The sequence below is a fragment of the Podarcis muralis genome, chromosome 13, assembly GCF_964188315.1.
Source record: "Podarcis muralis chromosome 13, rPodMur119.hap1.1, whole genome shotgun sequence".
Classification (NCBI taxonomy): domain Eukaryota; kingdom Metazoa; phylum Chordata; class Lepidosauria; order Squamata; family Lacertidae; genus Podarcis; species Podarcis muralis.
The window spans coordinates 3,767,121-3,785,194 of NC_135667.1; the positions used below are offsets into that span (position 1 = coordinate 3,767,121).

General features: G+C 47.9%; 1 protein-coding gene across 1 annotated transcript in view; it reads left to right on the plus strand.

Annotated features, from left to right (window-relative positions):
* Positions 1 to 18,074, plus strand: part of NEURL4 (neuralized E3 ubiquitin protein ligase 4) — a 58,012-nt gene that overhangs the window by 30,574 nt on the left and 9,364 nt on the right. Inside the window, 11 exon segments of the mRNA XM_077916816.1 lie at positions 1,653 to 1,729; positions 3,202 to 3,280; positions 4,403 to 4,578; positions 5,628 to 5,756; positions 6,394 to 6,539; positions 8,250 to 8,465; positions 11,266 to 11,364; positions 13,985 to 14,137; positions 14,817 to 14,981; positions 16,179 to 16,337; positions 17,854 to 18,033. Of these exon segments, the coding sequence (XP_077772942.1) occupies positions 1,653 to 1,729; positions 3,202 to 3,280; positions 4,403 to 4,578; positions 5,628 to 5,756; positions 6,394 to 6,539; positions 8,250 to 8,465; positions 11,266 to 11,364; positions 13,985 to 14,137; positions 14,817 to 14,981; positions 16,179 to 16,337; positions 17,854 to 18,033 (1,579 nt within the window).

Consider the following 18,074-nt stretch of genomic DNA (forward strand, 5'->3'; position numbering starts at 1 on the left):
CCGCAGTCTGAGGCTTAGAAGCAGGGGAAACGGTTTGCACCCAGCAAATCTTTAAGAGTTCCAAGTCTAAATGGGAGGACTGTCCTTTTTCTGTACATGTCAAAACGGGTTTGGCTCAGAGCAAAACCTTTCTGTATTCAGGGCTGGTAGATGTGTTTGGCTGCAACACTAAACTGTGGTTTAATGTTTGGCTGTAACACTAAACTGTGGTTTTATGTTACAGGAAAGAGTTCTTTTTTATATCATTTTATTTTTTATTTTGGCAAAGTAATAAGAATAAATAAATCAGGATAAAAATGTGCACCCCACCCCCATTGTAACTATCCAACCCCCCCCCCCCGAATTTTTTAAAAAACATTTTAAAAAATTCATTTTCACTTTTAGCTTTTATCATCATAAATAAATCACAATAATTTTACAAATAGGATTCTCAGAATCCCCGAACTTCCCTTCCCCTCATGGTTTCCCCAGATATTCTTCTCAAACTGCGTCATATCTTATTCTCCATATTTTCTTAAAACTCATTTTTTTGTCATATTCTCTCTTCATTGCAAGATTTTTCAAAGTCCTGCTAATGTTTTCAATTGTTTACAGTGTTCTTTCAAGAAACTTTAAAAAATCCCCATTCTTCGTTAAATTTATTGTCCTCTTGATCTCTGATTTTCCCGGTCATTTTCGCCAATTTGGCGTAGTCCATCATCTTTATCTGCCATTTTTTGGTAGGTAGATTATCCTCCTTCCATCTTTGGGCACCAACTTCCCAAAATTTCAACACCTCTTGCGATGGTTCAACCCCTTTCCGTTTTAACAGTACAAATTCTACAAACATCTTCTGTATATCCTCAAAATCATTCCTCCTGCATATTCCCCTTCTTACCTTAATGGCACATGTTAATTTATAATCAATAGCTATATCCCACACCTCTTTATACCATTCTTCCATTTTATATTCTCCTTGCCCCTTCCACTTCCTAGCTATAATTCGTGCAGCTGTCAATAAATTTGTGAGCAAGTCCTTCGTAGCCTGCGAACCTTCCACCCCATCGTAATTCGAAAATAATGCTACCTCAGGATTCCGGGTCAGCTTTATCCCAGTGATTTCTGCTATCTCCTTAAACCCCCTTTGCCAGAAAAAAAAATGTACATATTTACACCCCCACCACATGTGAACCTAATTCCCGGTTTCCTGGCATCCCTTCCAACATAACACTGAATATTCCTTGTTTGTGTGATTTAATCTGACTAGTGCTAAATGCCATCTCCAAACTAATTTATAATAATTTTCTTTTATCCTTATGGACAACATTTTGCAACGTACGATTCTCCCATATTTCCCCCCAGCTTTGACTATCTATCTTCCCTGTTGTCTCCTTTCCCCGCACTTTTAATTGATCTTGTTGACCCTCCATTTCTGCTAATATTTTACAAATTTCACTGGTTTCCCCTATTATAACTATGTTTTCTTCTTTATCTTCCATTTTTATAGTCCTTTTCCCCCAAATTTTGTTTATTCTTTGCAGTTCTTGTTTTCCCTTAACCACTTCCTTGTCCGTTGCTCCAGTTGTATTCAGTTAAACCAAGTTGTTTTGCTTCCTGCCAGAGCTTCTCTGGAAAGAGTTCTTAAGGGGGACCCTCCTTTTATTCCACTGCAGGCCCCTCCGAGACGGGGAGCTCTTTGAGATCGTCATTCAGAAGATGGTGGATCGCTGGTCTGGCTCCATCGAAGCAGGTGAGGAATATAGGGAGGTCGAAAAGGAGTAGAATCGCCTCCCTTTCTTCTCTCTTTCTTGACTCTTCTTGTGGCGTTCCCAAAGCAAAGGAAGGATTAGACTCTGATTAATAACACACAGGGGACACGGGTGACGCTGTGGGTTAAACCACAGAGCCTAGGACTTGCCGATCAGAATCCCTGCGACAGGGTGAGCTCCCGTTGCTCGGTCCCTGCTCCTGCCAACCTAGCAGTTCGAAAGCACGTCAAAGTGCAAGTAGATAAATAGGTACCATTCAGGCAGGAAGGTAAATGGCGTTTCCGTGCGCTGCCCTGGTTCGCCAGAAGCGGCTTAGTCCTGCTGGCCACATGACCCGGAAGCTGTACGCCGGCTCCGTCGGCCAATGAAGCGAGATGAGCACCGCAACCCCAGAGTCAGTCACGACTTGACCTAATGGTCAGGGGTCCCTTTACCTTTAATAACACACAGTGGCTTGAACCAGCAGCACTCTGAGAGTAGTGTGTATAATAATAATTCCTGTCCACCCTCCGGCCCAGGTTGTTTTATTCACAAAAGAACTTTTTACACGGTGTTTGTAAGAACCAATCAGAGTTCCGCTGAAATCAAAAAACCCCATGTGGGGACAAAGTTAAAGTTAAAACTACAAAGAGCTAATTTCCTTCTTGAGCATGCCTGTGCAATTCAGAGTAAATAAAAGAGGAAGCGAAGAGGAATGCTTTTAGGAAGGTCATTAACAGGAGTAAACAGGAGAGGATGGAAGGATGGCAAGGAAAGAGTATTTACCATCTCCTTGTGAACTCTCTTCCTGGCCCCTAAAGGTAAAGGTAAAGGGACCCCTGACCGTTAGGTCCAGTCGTGGGTGACTCTGGGGTTGCGGCGCTCATCTCGCTTTACTGGCCGAGGGAGCCGGCGTACAGCTTCCGGGTCATGTGGCCAGCAGGACTAAGCCGCTTCTGGCGAACCAGAGCAGTGCACGGAAACGCCGTTTACTTTCCCGCCAGAGCGGTACCTATTTATCTACTTGCACTTTGACGTGCTTTCGAACTGCTAGGTTGGCAGGAGCAGGGACCGAGCAACGGGAGCTCACCTTGCCGTGGGGATTCGAACCGCCGAGCTTCTGATCGGCAAGTCCTAGGCTCTGTGATTTAACCCACAGCGCCACCCGCATCCTCGCCCCTAAGATCTATCTAAAGATTTAACTAGGTGAAAGTAACCTACTATCTTTATGTACTGAGGATGCCTGATGAAGCGACTGGGCTGTGTACGTGACTTGCCAAGCAAGAGAAATAGGACAGGGATGCAGAGGCATGGATGGATGAAAAATCATGTCAAAATGTCTCAAACCCAGTCAACGCAATGCTTTCATTGCTGACACAAATGGCTTGCTCCATATTTTTTCTAATTCCTCATAGCAATCCCACCTGATCACTACACTTCGTTAACCCCCCCTTCTCTCCCCCCCCCTTCCCAGGGGTCACTGCCATCCGCCCAGAGGACCTGGAGTTCCCCAACACGATGACTGATATCGATTACGACACGTGGATGCTAAGGTGAGTAATAATTATTATTATGCATTTTCATCCAGGCTGGGCTCAGGTTAAGTACTTAATTCATTCCGGAGGTCCGTACTTAACCTGAAACTGTTCTTAACCTGAAGCCCCACTTTAGCTAATGGGGCCTCCCACTGCCACCATGCCGCCGGAGCCCGATTTCTGTTCTCATCCTGAAGCAACGTTCTTAACCTGAAGCACTATTTCTGGGTTAGCGGAGTCTGTAACCTGAAGCGTATGTAACCTGAGGTACCACTGTATTAGGAAACAAAGAATATACTTATCTGTATGTTAACATATGGTAAGGTAACAGTCTTGTGTTTTTTTCACTCTCTCTTTTTTTTTTATAAAATATTTATTAAGATTTTTTTTTAAACAACCAACAGATAAGAAACAAAAAAGCATGAAAGAAGTAAAGATATAAAAAGAAAATACAAATAACATAAACGTTCACAAATTATTATTTTTTTCATAAACTTTGGACTTCCTCACATCCCCCTTCCCTGTGTTCCCAACATTATAGTTATATGCAGCAATTTGTTACCTTACTTCCAATCTTATTTTATAAATCTCAAATATTCAATTTCAACTTTTCAATTGTAATTGTCATAAATTCAACTCCTTCTATTGAACCAGATATTACTTCTAATTTCGACGTTAGCTTAAACATTATATGTTCTCAAATATCTTACAATAATTTAACTGTTGCCATGTTACTTTCAATTGTGCATCCTCCTAACATTCATACAATTTGTAATGTTTTTGTAAATAGTCTTTAAATTTTTTCCAGTCCTCTTCCACCGTCTCTTCTCCCTGGTCTCGGATTCTGCCAGTCATTTCAGCCAGTTCCATAGTCTATCAGTTGCGTCTGCCATTCTTCCAGGGTGGGCAAATCCTGTCTCTTCCAATATTTTGTTTTTTTCACTCTCAATTCACCTTTTTATTTTTTTTATCTTTCACTTTAGCTTCCTATAAATGAAATTTTCATAACGAAATATTAATAATATTAATAAAATACACTAGTGTGTGGGGTGGGAGAGCTGGAGCTGGGGAGGGGGTCCCACAGCAGAGGAAGGAGCGCCACACAGACTCATTTTTTCTCTTTCTCTTCCTCCCTCCCAGCGGCACAGCCATCATGCAGGACGGGAACACCATGCGCAACAATTACGGCTGCGACCTGGACTCCCTGACCACCGGGTCGCGCATTGGAATGATGCGCACGGCCAAGGGAGACCTGCACTACTTCATCAACGGCGTCGACCAGGGGGTGGCCTGCTCGGGGCTGCCGCCAGGGAAGGGTAAGGGCACGGGAGGGGCTGGGAGGGAGGGAGGGCGAGACGCCTGCTTGTCCTGGGTTCAAGTCCCACCAACAGCATCTCCAGGCAGGGCTGGAAGAGACACTCCCGAAACTTTGCTGCGTCCCTGCCAGTCGGGGTAGACAAGGCTGAGCTTAGTCTGCTCAAGGCAGGTCCCAGCGTTGTGCAACAAAACAACAAAACCACAAACTGGCTTATAAGTCTAAAACCAAATTTACAAGAATAATAGACTTGTAACCATTCAAGCAACAAACATACTAAGGTCCCATGTGCAAAACAAAGCCTGGAGATACTGTAAACATGGAGTGGATAAATGTATAACTGTATCTTAACAAGTTACATGTGCAATAAGCGTTATACAGACTGGATAAATGAACCGTTCAACAACTAGCGTAAGTCCAGTCACAGAACGGCAACCCCGTGCCGCCACAACGGCAAGGGTAGCACACTGGAGAATATGAAAAAGGTTTTCAAAGCTGTTTTTCAAAGATTGAACTGGGTGAGATGTTCTTCAATAAGTCTTGAGTTGGAAACGCAAAACCGTATGCATGGATCAATCACAGGAAGGCAAATCAAAGCCGCCACCCTGGTGAGAATCACGCAAGTGGGCAAAAGGAGACTTGTTCTCCGGATATATTACAGGTTTCGCTACACGTTTCATCAGTCCGAAAAGCCAGTCGTACAAATCAGTTTGCTCAGGATAAAGAAAGTATTCACAGCACTTGTGGCTTTGATTTGCTTTCCTGTCATTGATCCGTTCATACGGCATATTGCCTTGACGTCTGCTGTCAAGAGTTGGAAGGGACCCCGAGAGTCATCTAGTCCAACCCGCTCTAGTGCAGAAATGTCAACAAAGCATCCATGACAGATAGCCTTCTGTCCAGGCTAAAAATGCCCAACTCCTTCCACCGTTCCTCATCTGGCTTGGCTTCCAGGTCATCTTTTGTGCTAAACCAGCCTTTCTCTCCCTTCTGCCTCCCCCCCCCCGCCTCCCCCCCCCGCCAAAAAACCCCCCACCCTGTCCACTGCAGAGGTCTACGCCGTGGTTGATCTGTACGGCCAGTGCGTCCAGGTGTCGATCACCAGTGCCACAGGGCCCATGGACAACAGCCTGTCCACCAGCAACATCACTGAGAAGTCGTTCCCCATCCATTCGCCAGGTGAGAACCGTTGCTCAGGTGAGAGCACCTGCTTCCATCCTCGACACCTTCAGATGTCTTCTAAAAGTCAGATAGTTGCTTTTTTCCTTGACATCTGATGGGGAGGGCGTTCCACAGGGCGGGCGCCACCACCCAGAAGGCCCTATGCCTGGTTCCCTGTAACCTCACTTCTCGCAGGGAGGGAACTGCCAAAAGGCCCTTGGAGCTGGACCTCAGAACGATTGGGGTGGAGACGCTCCTTCAGGTCCACTGGACCTTTGAGGCCGTTTAGTGCTTTCAAAGTCAGCTTCAACACTTTGAATTGTGCTCAGAAACGTCCTGGGAGCCAATGGAGGTCTTTCAAGACCGGTGTTATGTGGTCTCAGCAGCCACTCCCAGTCCCCAGTCTGGCTGCCGCATTCTGGATTAGTTGCAGTTTCCGGGACACCTTCAAAGGTAGCCCCACGTAGAGCGCATTGCAGTAGTCCAAGCGAGAGATAACTTCCTCTCTTCTGCCACCACCACAAGCCGGCTTGGAATCCTTTCCATCCTTTGTGCCTGCCCATCTTGTTGCTGCTGCGCAACCTTCCTCCGTCCCCCAGTGTAGTTCTGCGCTCGTCTCCTGACGTGCCCATCTTTTCTTTTTCACCCCCTCCAGTCCCCGGCGTCGCCCACCGTTTCCACAGCAGCTGTGGCAAGAACGTGGCCTTTCAGGACGACGGCTGCCGGGCCGTGCGGGTGGCTGGCTATTGCCATGGCATCGTCTTCAGCATGAAGGAACTGAAGACGGACGAGATCTTTGAGGTGAGGACTGCGTGCGCGAGGAAACACGTGTGTGGAGGAGGAAGGTAAAGGATAAAGGGACCCCTGACCATTAGGTCCAGTCGTGGCCGACTCTGGGGTTGCAGCGCTCATCTCGCTTTACTGGCCGAGGGAGCCGGCGTACAGCTTCCGGGTCATGTGGCCAGCATGACTAAGCCGCTTCTGGCGAACCAGCGCAGCGCACGGAAACGCCGTTTACCTTCCCGACGGAGCGGTACCTATTTATCTACTTGCACTTTGACGTACTTTCGAACTGCTAGGTGGGCAGGAGCAGGGACCGAGCAACGGGAGCTCACCCCGTCGCAGGGATTCGAACTGCCAACCTTCCGATCGGCAAGTCCTAGTCTGTGTGGTTTAACCCACAGCGCCACCCGTGTCCCTTTTGTGGTGGAGGAAAGAGCTGTGCAAATTCAGCAACAGCATTCCTCGTTCTGAAAAAATTGTAGCTGCGGCTGTTATCCTTCTTGGTGATCCACACCCAGATCCTCTCTCTCCCCTTCGTCTCTCCCTCTTCTCCCCCAGTTCCTTTTTTAGAAAACTTAAGTTTTGGAACTGAATTTGACTGGGGAATTGCAAATGCGACTTACAAATGCTTTTACATTTGAACATAAGTACAGCGGTACCTTGGTTCTCAAACTTCATCCGTTCCAGAAGTCCATTCCAAAACCAAAGCGCATTCCAAAACCAAGGTGCGCTTTCCCATAGAAAGTAATGCAAAACGGATTAATCCGTTCCAGACTTTTAAAAATAACCCCCCTAAAACAGCCATTTTACATGAATTTTATCTTAACGAGACCATGGATCCATAAAATGAAAGCAATAAACAATGTACTGCAGTCACACAATCAATCAGTAGCTGAACTGGGTTCCACACAGTGCCAAAAACGCAAAATAAATAGCAAAAACAGACAGACCTCAGCGTAACACTTAAATCGTCAGCATGGCACTCAAATCAGAAGAGTAACGCTGAAAATGGAGCATGATCGGCTTCCGAAAAAAGTTTGCAAGCCAGAACACTTCCAGGTTTGCAAAGTTTTGGTTCCAAGTTGTTTGAGTACCAAGGCGTTTGAGAACCAAGGGACCACTGTAAATCTAAATCAAACAGGTGTTGGAAATGAAAAGAGAAAGGTTTTTTTTAATCATATGTGGTGATATGATAGATAACGAATTGGGAAGGATGTTTAAAATCACTTTTGTTAAAAAAACACCAGAAGCTTTTCTTTGGGGAAATATAGGGATAGGTAAAGGTAAAGGTACCCCTGCCCATACGGGCCAGTTGTGTCCGACTCTAGGGTTGTGCGCCCATCTCACTTAAGAGGTCGGGGCCAGCGTTGTCCGGAGACACTTCCGGGTCACGTGGCCAGCGTGACGAAGCTGCTCTGGCGAGCTGGCACCAGCGCAGCACACGGAAACACCGTTTACCTTCCCACTATAAAGCGGTACCTATTTATCTACTTGCACCTTGACGTGCTTTTGAACTGCTAGGTGGGCAGGAGCTGGGACCGAACGACGGGAGCTCACCCCGCCACGGGGATTCGAACCGCCAACCATGCGATCGGCAAGCCGTAGGCGCTGAGGTTTTACCCACAGCGCCACCCGCGTCCCTAATTATAGGGATAGAACTATCTAAATTGGGACCACTGTAAGTGCCCTGTTGAGCTCTCCCCTCCTGCCTGCTCCCTCCCCCTCTAGGTGAAGATTGACGAGCTGGACGAGAAGTGGGCGGGCTCCGTCCACGTGGGCCTGACCACCCTGCTGCCCTTGGACGCTCCTTACACGGTGGCGGGGCTGCCCTCGTCCCTCCTGGACCTCCGCTCCAAGGTGACCTGGCTGGTGACAGGATCCGAGGTGCGTCGGAACGGCATCCTCCAGAAACAGAACTACGGGTGCTCTCTGGAGCGCCTGGGGGTGAGTGCAGAGCTCTTGTTTTTCTGGGGGTGGGGGACAGGGAGAAAGGCCTGGTGGAAGATTAAGGGATCCTCTGTGTAGGGATGGATTTAAACACTGGGAGAAGATGTAAAGGTAAAGGGACCCCTGACCATTAGGTCCAGTCGTGGCCGACTCTGGGGTTGCGGCGCTCATCTCGCTTTACTGGCCGAGGGAGCCGGCGTCCAGCTTCCGGGTCATGTGGCCAGCATGACTAAGCCGCTTCTGGCAAACCAGAACAGCGCACGGAAACGCCGTTCACCTTCCCGCTGGAGCGGTACCTATTTATCTACTTGCATTTTGACGTGCTTTTGAACTGCTAGGTGGGCAGGAGCAGGGACTGAGCGATGGGAGCTCACCCCGTCATGGGGATTCGAACCGCCGACCTTCTGATCGGCAAGTCCTAGGCTCTGTGGTTTAACCCACAGCGCCGCCCGCGTCCCTGGGAGAAGATGTATTGCTTCATTATTATCCTTCCTTGCTCGTGTGAGTGAATTCAGCAGAGTGCCACCCTTTGCAGCTTTAACAACAACAACAACAACAACAACAACAACAACAACAACAACAACAACAACAATAATAATAATTTATTACTTATATCCCACCCATCTGGTTGGGCTTACCCAGCCACTCTGGGCAGCTTCCAGGGAAAAAATTTAAAAAACAAGAAAACATCAAGCATTAAAAGCTTCCCGAAACAGGGCTGCCTTCAGATGTCTTCTAGAAGTTGTGTAATTCTTTATCTCCTTGACATCTGAAGGGAGGGCGCCACTACCGAGAAGGCCCTCTGCCTGGTTCCCTGTAACTTGGCTTCTTGCAGTGAGGGAATCAGCAGAAGACCCTCAGAGGAGGACCTCAGTGTCCAGGCTGAGCGATGGGGGTGGAGGCGCTCCTTCAGCTATCCTTCAGCTATACAGCTGAGATGAGGTGATTTAACCTTCTAGAACAGCCTTTCTCAACCTGTGGGTCCCCAGATGTTGTTGGACTACAACTCCCATCATCCCTGAGCTCTGGCCTTGCTAGCTAGGGGTGGTGGGAGTTGTAGTTCAACAACATCTGGGGACCCACAGGTTGAGAAAGGCTGTTCTAGAAGCAATAATCCAGAATGCTATAAGGCAGAGTGGATTTTCCCTTATAACATTCCTTTTCTCCTCCTTAAAAATAACAACTGAACACACATTGTTTTGTGAAGATGTAAAAGTGGTATTTACTTACATAACCTAGGCCTTCAAGCAGCAGTTATAACAGCAAACAGCAGGCAGGTTTATAACTTATCAAAGTCTCAAAAATACAAAATGGTGTCTGAGCTGCAGTGCTCAGACTTGGATGTGTGATCAGCTGGGAGGCATGATGGAGAGAGAGATATATATATGCCTAGGCATGAAGGAAGTACAGTGGTACCTCGGTTTTTGAGTGTCTCGGAAGCCAAATGTTTTGGTTTTCTAACGCCGAAAACCCGGAAGTAAATGCTTCCATTTTCAAACACGCCTCTGAAGTTGAACGGCTTCCTCTGTGTTTTTTCCAATTTTCTCCATTGACATTGCCAACTGCCCTTAGTGCCTCAGTTGCTGAACATTTTGGCAGTCGAACAGTGTTCCAGAACGGATGGCGTTCGACAACCGAGGTACCACTGTATAAAGTGTTACATAAGGTGTCCAGATTTTTTCAATGAATCTGGGGGCACTTTTCAACTTCAATGGATTTTGTTTGGGACTGATTTGTAAATCCGGGGACTGTCCCCGGGAAACGGGGACGTCTGGTAACCTTAGTGTTACAGCTTCTTGCCAAGACAGACAAAGGAAGCTATCTCAGAGTTCTGTAGCGTTCCCAAAGCAAGGAAGGATTAGACTCTTATTAATAGAATACACACGAGGCTTGACCAGCAAGACTCTGGGAGGAGTGTGAATAATAATCCCTGCCCACCCCTCGGCCCAGGTTGTTTTATTCACAAAAGAACTTTTTACACAGTGTTCATAAGAACCAATCAGATTTCCTCTGAGCATTTCAAAAAACCCTACATGGAGACAAAGTTAAAGTTAAAACTACAAACTATTTCCTACTTGAGCATGCATAGTAGTCCAGAGTAAATAAAATAGGAATAAAAGGAGGAATGCATTCAGCAAAACCCCGGATGTCATAAACAGGAGAGACATGATGGCAGTATTTACCATCTCCTTGTGAACTCTCTTCCTGGCCCTTAAGACCTATCTAAAGATTAAACCACGTCAAATTAACCTACTATCTTTATGTACTGAGGATGCCTGGTGAAGCAACTGGCCTGTGTTTCAGAATGCTTATACGTGCCTGTCAGGCGTAGAGAAAACAAATGGCAGAGGTGTGGAGAGGCCTGTGGGATTCGATCAGAAACTATTGCCAACAAATCAAACCCAGTCAACGCAATGCTTTTGTAGCGGACGCAATGGCTTGCTTCATTTTTCATAGCAATCCCACCTGACCCCCACACTCTGGATATTTGCACCCCTATAAGTTCTCTCTAGCAATTTTTTTAAAAAGCTCTTTGAGCCTCTGCCCCTTCGTGTGCCCATCTGGCAAAGCATGAATTGTTGGTTTGGCGGCAGTTTTGGGGTCCTCTGATTCCTGCTGCCTTTGGAATAAGCAGAAAGGAGAGGCCAGGAGGACTCTGCGGTTAGGTTGGGTTCGTTGGGGGCACATATTTATTAAAGGGAAAGCAGTCCTCAGCCTTAGCCAACCAGGCACCCTCTCTGTATTTGGGACCTTGTATCCTAGCATACCCAACATTGACCCTTTCTCTCGTGGACAGGTGGGGAGTCGCGTGGGGGTGAAGCGCTGCACCGACGACACCATGCACATCCTCATCGACGGAGAGGACATGGGGCCGGCTGCGGCTGGAGTGGCCAAGGTAAAGGGCCGGGCGCAGGCTGAACGTGGCCCTCGCTCCCTCGGTTATTCCCCGAAGTTTCGGTAACTCTGTGCTACACACTCGGATCTGTTTGCTATTGTGTCCCATGACCCTCCAATGCCATTAGGATTATTATTCTGCTGGTGCCAAAACAGGCTTCCAAGCGGCTTGCAAGTATAAGGACAAACCTATTTTTGCTGGCTCAGCCCTGGGATGCCTGGTTTTTCTTTCAAAGTAAGTCAGAAGGCCGGTTTCCAATCGGGTCTCCGTCATCAGGAGCTGACGAGAGTCTCCTTGTAAACGTGATTCGTTGCCTCACCACCCTTGTTGCCCAAAGTGCCACCCACAATATATCCACAGTGGTGTCGTAAAAAATATTTGGTAACATTGGTGGGCTCGATCCTTCTTCTTTTTTTAAAAAAAGGTTTTTTAAAAATTCATTTTCACTTTTACTGATTGACATCATTCATGAATCGTAATCATTTTACAAATAGGATTCTCAGAATCCCTGAACTTCCCTCCACGGTTCCCCCAGATATTATTTTCAAACTGCGTCGTATCATAGGCTCCATGTTTTGTTAAAACTCAATTTTTATCATAGTTTCACATTGCTGTAAGTGTTTTTAAAATCCTGCTAATGTTTTCAATTGTTTACAGTGTTCTTTCAAGTAACTTTTAAAAATTCCTCATTCTTGGTTAAATTTATTGTCCTCTTGATCTTTGATTTTCCCGGTCATTTTTGCCAGTCTGGCGTAGTCTATCATCCATAGGTTGGGCTCTATCCATCAGGTCTCTTAGGTTTCCCCATCTCCCTCTTCCTTCACCTTCTTCCCTGCAACTCATAAAAACATAAGACACCCACTAGACTCAGGCCATCAATGTTACTGAGTACTTTTTTATGACTCCACCGTATTGTGAACTCCCATGTAAGAGGCTGTCTCTCTTCCTTCAAATAATACGATGCATATTTCTATATAATAAGTGAGGAGGAATTAAAGAACCTTTTAATGAGGGTGAAAGAGGAGAGCGCAAAATATGGTCTGAAGCTCAACATCAAAAAAACGAAGATCATGGCCACTGGTCCCATCACCTCCTGGCAAATAGAAGGGGAAGAAATGGAGGCAGTGAGAGATTTTACTTTCTTGGGCTCCATGATCACTGCAGATGGTGACAGCCGCCACGAAATTAAAAAACGCCTGCTTCTTGGGAGAAAAGCGATGACAAACCTAGACAGCATCTTAAAAAGCAGAGACATCACCTTCCCGACAAAGGTCCGTATAGTTAAAGACTCCCTGGAAAAGACCCTGATGTTGGGAAAGATGGAGGGCACAAGGAGAAGGGGACGACGGAGGACGAGATGGTGGGACAGTGTTCTCGAAGCTACCAGCATGAGTTTGACCAAACTGCGGGCGGCAGTGGAAGACAGGAGTGCCTGGCGTGCTCTGGTCCAGGGGGTCACGAAGAGTCGGACACCACTAAACAACAACATGAAAATGTAGCTGATTATAGTCACTGTGTTAGATTATTGTATTTTTTTGCACTTCCTTTCTCCCTCTTTCTTCCTTCACTTTATCTTTTATCAACCAAAATTGATTTAATAAAATCTTAACATATATATATATATATATATATATATATATATATATATATATATATATATATATATATATTTGCTTTCGTAGATTTTCATGGGTATAGGTATGCAGGTTTTGGTGTCCTCGGGTGTCTTCCCGTGTAAAAGTTGGGGTGTCTAGGCGACGTTTCGACGAGGTCTCACTCGTCATCTTCAGGCTGGTGCTTTCGGCTTCTTGTTACTGGAACAGAGCAGGATCTCAGTGTTTGAGTTCCTATAAATACTGTTGAGGGGTGTGGTGTATAGCCTCCAATGTTCTGGGCCGAGAGGAAGTTCCCAGGCTAGTGTGCCTTTTCTTCTTTTGTTCCTTAGTTGCTTAGTTGCTTGCTCCCAGACCCTCTCCACAGATAAATTACAGACACCATCCAGTAGCCAAACCATGATGGCACCTCCGGATGCTGCACCCCCCTGCAATCCCTACACAGATCTGGCTGGCACAGGCCACAAAACCACAGCTCGCCCCTATACACGAAGCCAAGCCAGAGCACAACTACAGCCATCTTCTCAGAAAAACTCTTCACAAAGTTCAAGAGGTCAAGACACAAAGGCTTTAGCAACTAATCCACACCTAATGACCCACCTAAGTGGTACTCAGGATATCACTCAAGAAATCACTCAAGATATCCCTCAAGCAACTAAGGAACAAAAGAAGAAAAGGCACACTAGCCTGGGAACTTCCTCTCGGCCCAGAACATTGGAGGCTATACACCACACCCCTCAACAGTATTTATAGGAACTCAAACACTGAGATCCTGCTCTGTTCCAGTAACAAGAAGCCGAAAGCACCAGCCTGAAGATGACGAGTGAGACCTCGTCGAAACGTCGCCTAGACACCCCAACTTTTACACGGGAAGACACCCGAGGACACCAAAACCTGCATATATATATATATATATATATATATATAAAATGGGAGCTAAGAGAGGAGAGGCTCGGAGGAGCCCGTTTATTCCTCCACCCCTCACCCTGCCTGCCCCTCCCCCGCAGAACGTCTACGTGGTGCTCGATCTCTACGGGAGAGTCACGTCCGTCTCCATCGTCAGCTCCACCATGCTGGAAGAGGCAGACGGCACCAAGCCCCCCTCCGTCACCTCGGAGCCCTACAGCGAAGAGGAAGAGGAGGAGGAAGCAGCCACCCCCGTGAGTGCTGGCGATGAGCATGCCCCAAATATTGGGCAAAATTATTATATTCTCTCTCTATATATATATATATAAAATTATTTGGTTTTTCAAATTATAATTTTACAGAGATATATCAAAAATAAATCATAAAACAAGAGCCCAAGGAATCCCCTGGACTTCCTTTCGTGCGTCCTGTTATTTATCATTTCCTTCTGCGTCTAATAATAATAATAATAATAATAATTTATACCCCACCCATCTGGCTGAGTTTCCCCAGCCACTCTGGGCAGCTCCCAATTGAGTGTTAAAAACAATACAGTATTAGATATTAAAAACTTCCCTAATTTTATTGGTGTTAACCGCTCTGAGCCTGGCTTTGGCCGGTGAGGGCGGGGTATAAATGAATTATTATTATTATTATTATTATTATTATTATTATTATTATTATTATTATTATCCACTGCATCAGGAGGGTGCCAGGTGAGGAGAGCCTGGCCTGTGTTGGCTGGAGTCAACTCTCCAGGGTTTCAGGCCCGGCGTGTGTGTCTTAGCCCAGCCCTACCTGGGATTGAGCGATAATAAAAGAAATCACAATAATAGAAGCCGGGACTTTCTCCAGGCGCCTCTCTCACCGAACTGTGCTCCTTTGTGCCTCTTTCCATCCCCCTGACTCCGTGTCTCTCTCTCTCTCTCCCAGTGCGAGAACGAAGCCCCAGCGGCCACGTCCTCCATGGAGTTCCTGGAGAACCACGGCAAGAACATCCTCCTCTCCAACAACAACCTGACGGCTACGCGCGTCTCCAGCTACAACCAGGGAATCGTGGTTGTGTCCCAGCCTCTGCCGCCGCAGCAGCTCTTCCAGGTGGGTTCAAGGAGGAGGAGGAGGGCAGATGTTTGGGGCCACAGAAACCTCTGGAGGGCATGGGGTTTGCGAAGGCCGTTGCGGGGTAACAACTAAATAACAAATAAATAAATGCTGTCTATGGCAGGCGTGTCCAAAATCCGTTTCGGGGGCCTAATTCGGCCCCTGTGGCAGTTTATTTCCTGGGGTAAAAAGCCTAAAAAACCCTCAACAACTTCAACCCTAAAATAAGCTCGACAACTTCAATCCTAAAAAAAGTTCAACAACGTTGGGGTAAAATCCTCAAGAAAGCTCAACAACTTCAGTCCTAAAATAAGGTCAACAACTTTGGTCAGTCCTTAAGGCCCTTCACTTAAATCTGGCCCTCTTTGAAAAAAGTTTGGACATCACTCATCTATGGGGAGGGTTACTGTGTCTGCTATGCTATGTACTGTATTTTTCGCTCCATAAGACACACCTTTCCCCTCCTAAAAAGTAAGGGGAAATGTGTGTGCGTCTTATGGAGCGAATGCAGGGGGGGGGGGGGGGGAGGCAGGCAGGAAAAGCCCCCAAGAGCCACACACACGCTCCGCGCAGCTCTTGCGGGCATTTCCTCAGGAGGGAGAAGGGACTGACGCGGCCAGTCAGTCCCTTCTCCCTCCTCGTAGAAAAGCCCGCAGGAGCCGCGTTCTCCTTAAAGGGTGTGTGGCTCCTGTGGGCTTTGCGGGAGGTGTGGGGGTATTGCCATAGCTGCGCGCAGCCTCTGGAGAGGTTGCGCGCGGCTAAAGAGGAAGCCAAGACAGTGGATGGATCCCACTCGCTGTCTCGGCTTCTTTGCTCTTTGGGGCTGGGGGGGGGGGGGACCCAGGCTTCCCCCCGGCAGCCCCAGAAGCTCTGGGAGAAGCGGGCAGGCTGCGCTCTTTGGGGCTGGGGGCGGGATATTTCCCCCCCCAAAAAAACTAGGTGCGCCTTATGGTCTGGTGCGCCTTATGGAGCGAAAAATACAGTATTTTTTGTGCTTTCCTATTTTAAACCACCCTGCAGTCCTCGGGTGGAGGGCTGTATGGAAACTGAATAAATAAAAATAAATAAGCGGTGTCGCACCAATGTTAGAACTGTGGCACATGCATTGGTGTGTGTGTGTGTTCTCGCATGCTGTCTCTACCCCCGCCCTGTGGCAAAACCTCTCGGCTCACATCCAGCCCTGTCTCTCCTCAGTTCCAGATAGACTCCTTGAATCAGCAGTGGACGTCGTCGCTCTCCTTGGGCGTCATTGGCAGCTCTCCTGAGCGCCTCAATTTCCCCGCCACGGCCTGCTCCCTCAAGCGCTCCACCTGGCTGCTGCAACGCGATTCGGTCTTCCACAACTCCCTCAAGGTGAGCGGAGGGAGGGAGGGAGGCGGGGGCCTGAGTTCTTTTCAAATACATTCTGTGGCTTCCACCCTCACCCCCATACAATGGTAAAAAGGTAAAGGTACCCCTGCCCGTACGGGCCAGTCGTGACCGACTCTAGGGTTGTGCGCCCATCTCACTCAAGAGGCCGGGGGCCAGTGCTGTCCGCAGACACTTCCGGGTCACATGGCCAGCGTGACAAAGCTGCAGCTGGCAAGCCAGCACCAGCGCAGCACACGGAAACGCCGTTTACCTCCCCGCTATAAAGCGGTACCTATTTATCTACTTGTACTTTTAAGGGTGCTTTCGAACTGCTAGGTTAGCAGACGCTGGGACCGAATGACGGGAGCTCACCCTGCCGCGGGGATTCGAACCGCCGACCTTACAATCGGCAAGTCCTAGGCACTGAGGTTTTACCCACAGCGCCACCCGCGTTGGTACCTCGGGTTAAGTACTTAATTCGTTCCGGAGGTCTGTTCTTAACCTGAAACTGTTCTTAACCTGAAGCACCACTTTAGCTAATGGGGCCTCCTGCTGCCGCCGCGCTGCCGGAGCACAATTTCTGTTCTCATCCTGAAGCAAAGTTCTTAACCCGAGGTAATATTTCTGGGTTAGTGGAGTCTGTAACCTGAAGCGTATGTAACCCGAGGTACCACTGTCTTTATTTATTTATTGTGTTGACATTGTTTCAGAACAGGCTTCCTCAACCTCGGCCCTCCTGATGTTTCGAGACTACAATTCCCATCATCCCTGACCACTGGTCCTGCTAGCTAGAGATCATGGGAGTTGTAGGCCAAAAACATCTGGAGGGCCGAGGTTGGGGGAGCCTGCTCCTGCCAACCTAGCAGTTCGAAAGCATGTCAAAGTGCAAGTAGATCAATAGGTACCGCTCTGGTGGGAAGGTAAACGGCGTTTCCGTGCACTGCTCTGGTTTGCCAGAAGCGGCTTAGTCCTGCTGGCCACATGACCCGGAAGCTGTACGCCGGTTCCCTTGGCCACTAAAGCGAGATGACCGCCACAGCCCCAGAGTCATCCACGACTCGATCCAACGGTCAGGGATCCCTTTACCTTTAAGCAAAATAAGGCCCGGGGGCCGGATTCGGCCCAACTGCCTTCTCAATCCGGCCTGCGGATGGTCTGGGAATCAGCGTGTTTTTACATGAGTAGAATGCTTTTATTTAAAATGCATCTGTGGGTTACTTATGGGGCACAGAAATTCGTTCATTTCCCCCAAAAAATATAGTCTGGCCCCACAAGGTCTGAGGGACAGTGGACTGGCCCCCTGCTGAAAGAGTTTGCTGACCCCTGCTCTATATAGCTCCATCCTTCTTTTAGACATGGTGATATATCCTCAGTATATCGCCATGTCTAGCTGGTGATGCATCACAGTGGAGTCCATATGGTTGGCTTCGCAGACCATGTGCGCAGACCCTCTGCCCTTGCGGAGCTGAGCGCTCCCTCTTCTCCAAACACCCACCTTTTCCTCCTCCCTCCACTCCAGATCTGTGAGAACTACGGCCCCAACCTGGACACCTGCCCTGAGGGGACGGTGCTGGGCCTCCTGGTGGATTCGAGCAGCTGCCTCCATCTCTACGTCAACGGCATGGACCAGGGGGTGGCCGCGCAGGACATCTTGAACCCCTGCTACGTCCTCATCGACCTCTATGGGCAGTGTGAGCAGGTGAGAGCGGTTTGGGTTTCCCCCAAGGATTTTTGTGGTGC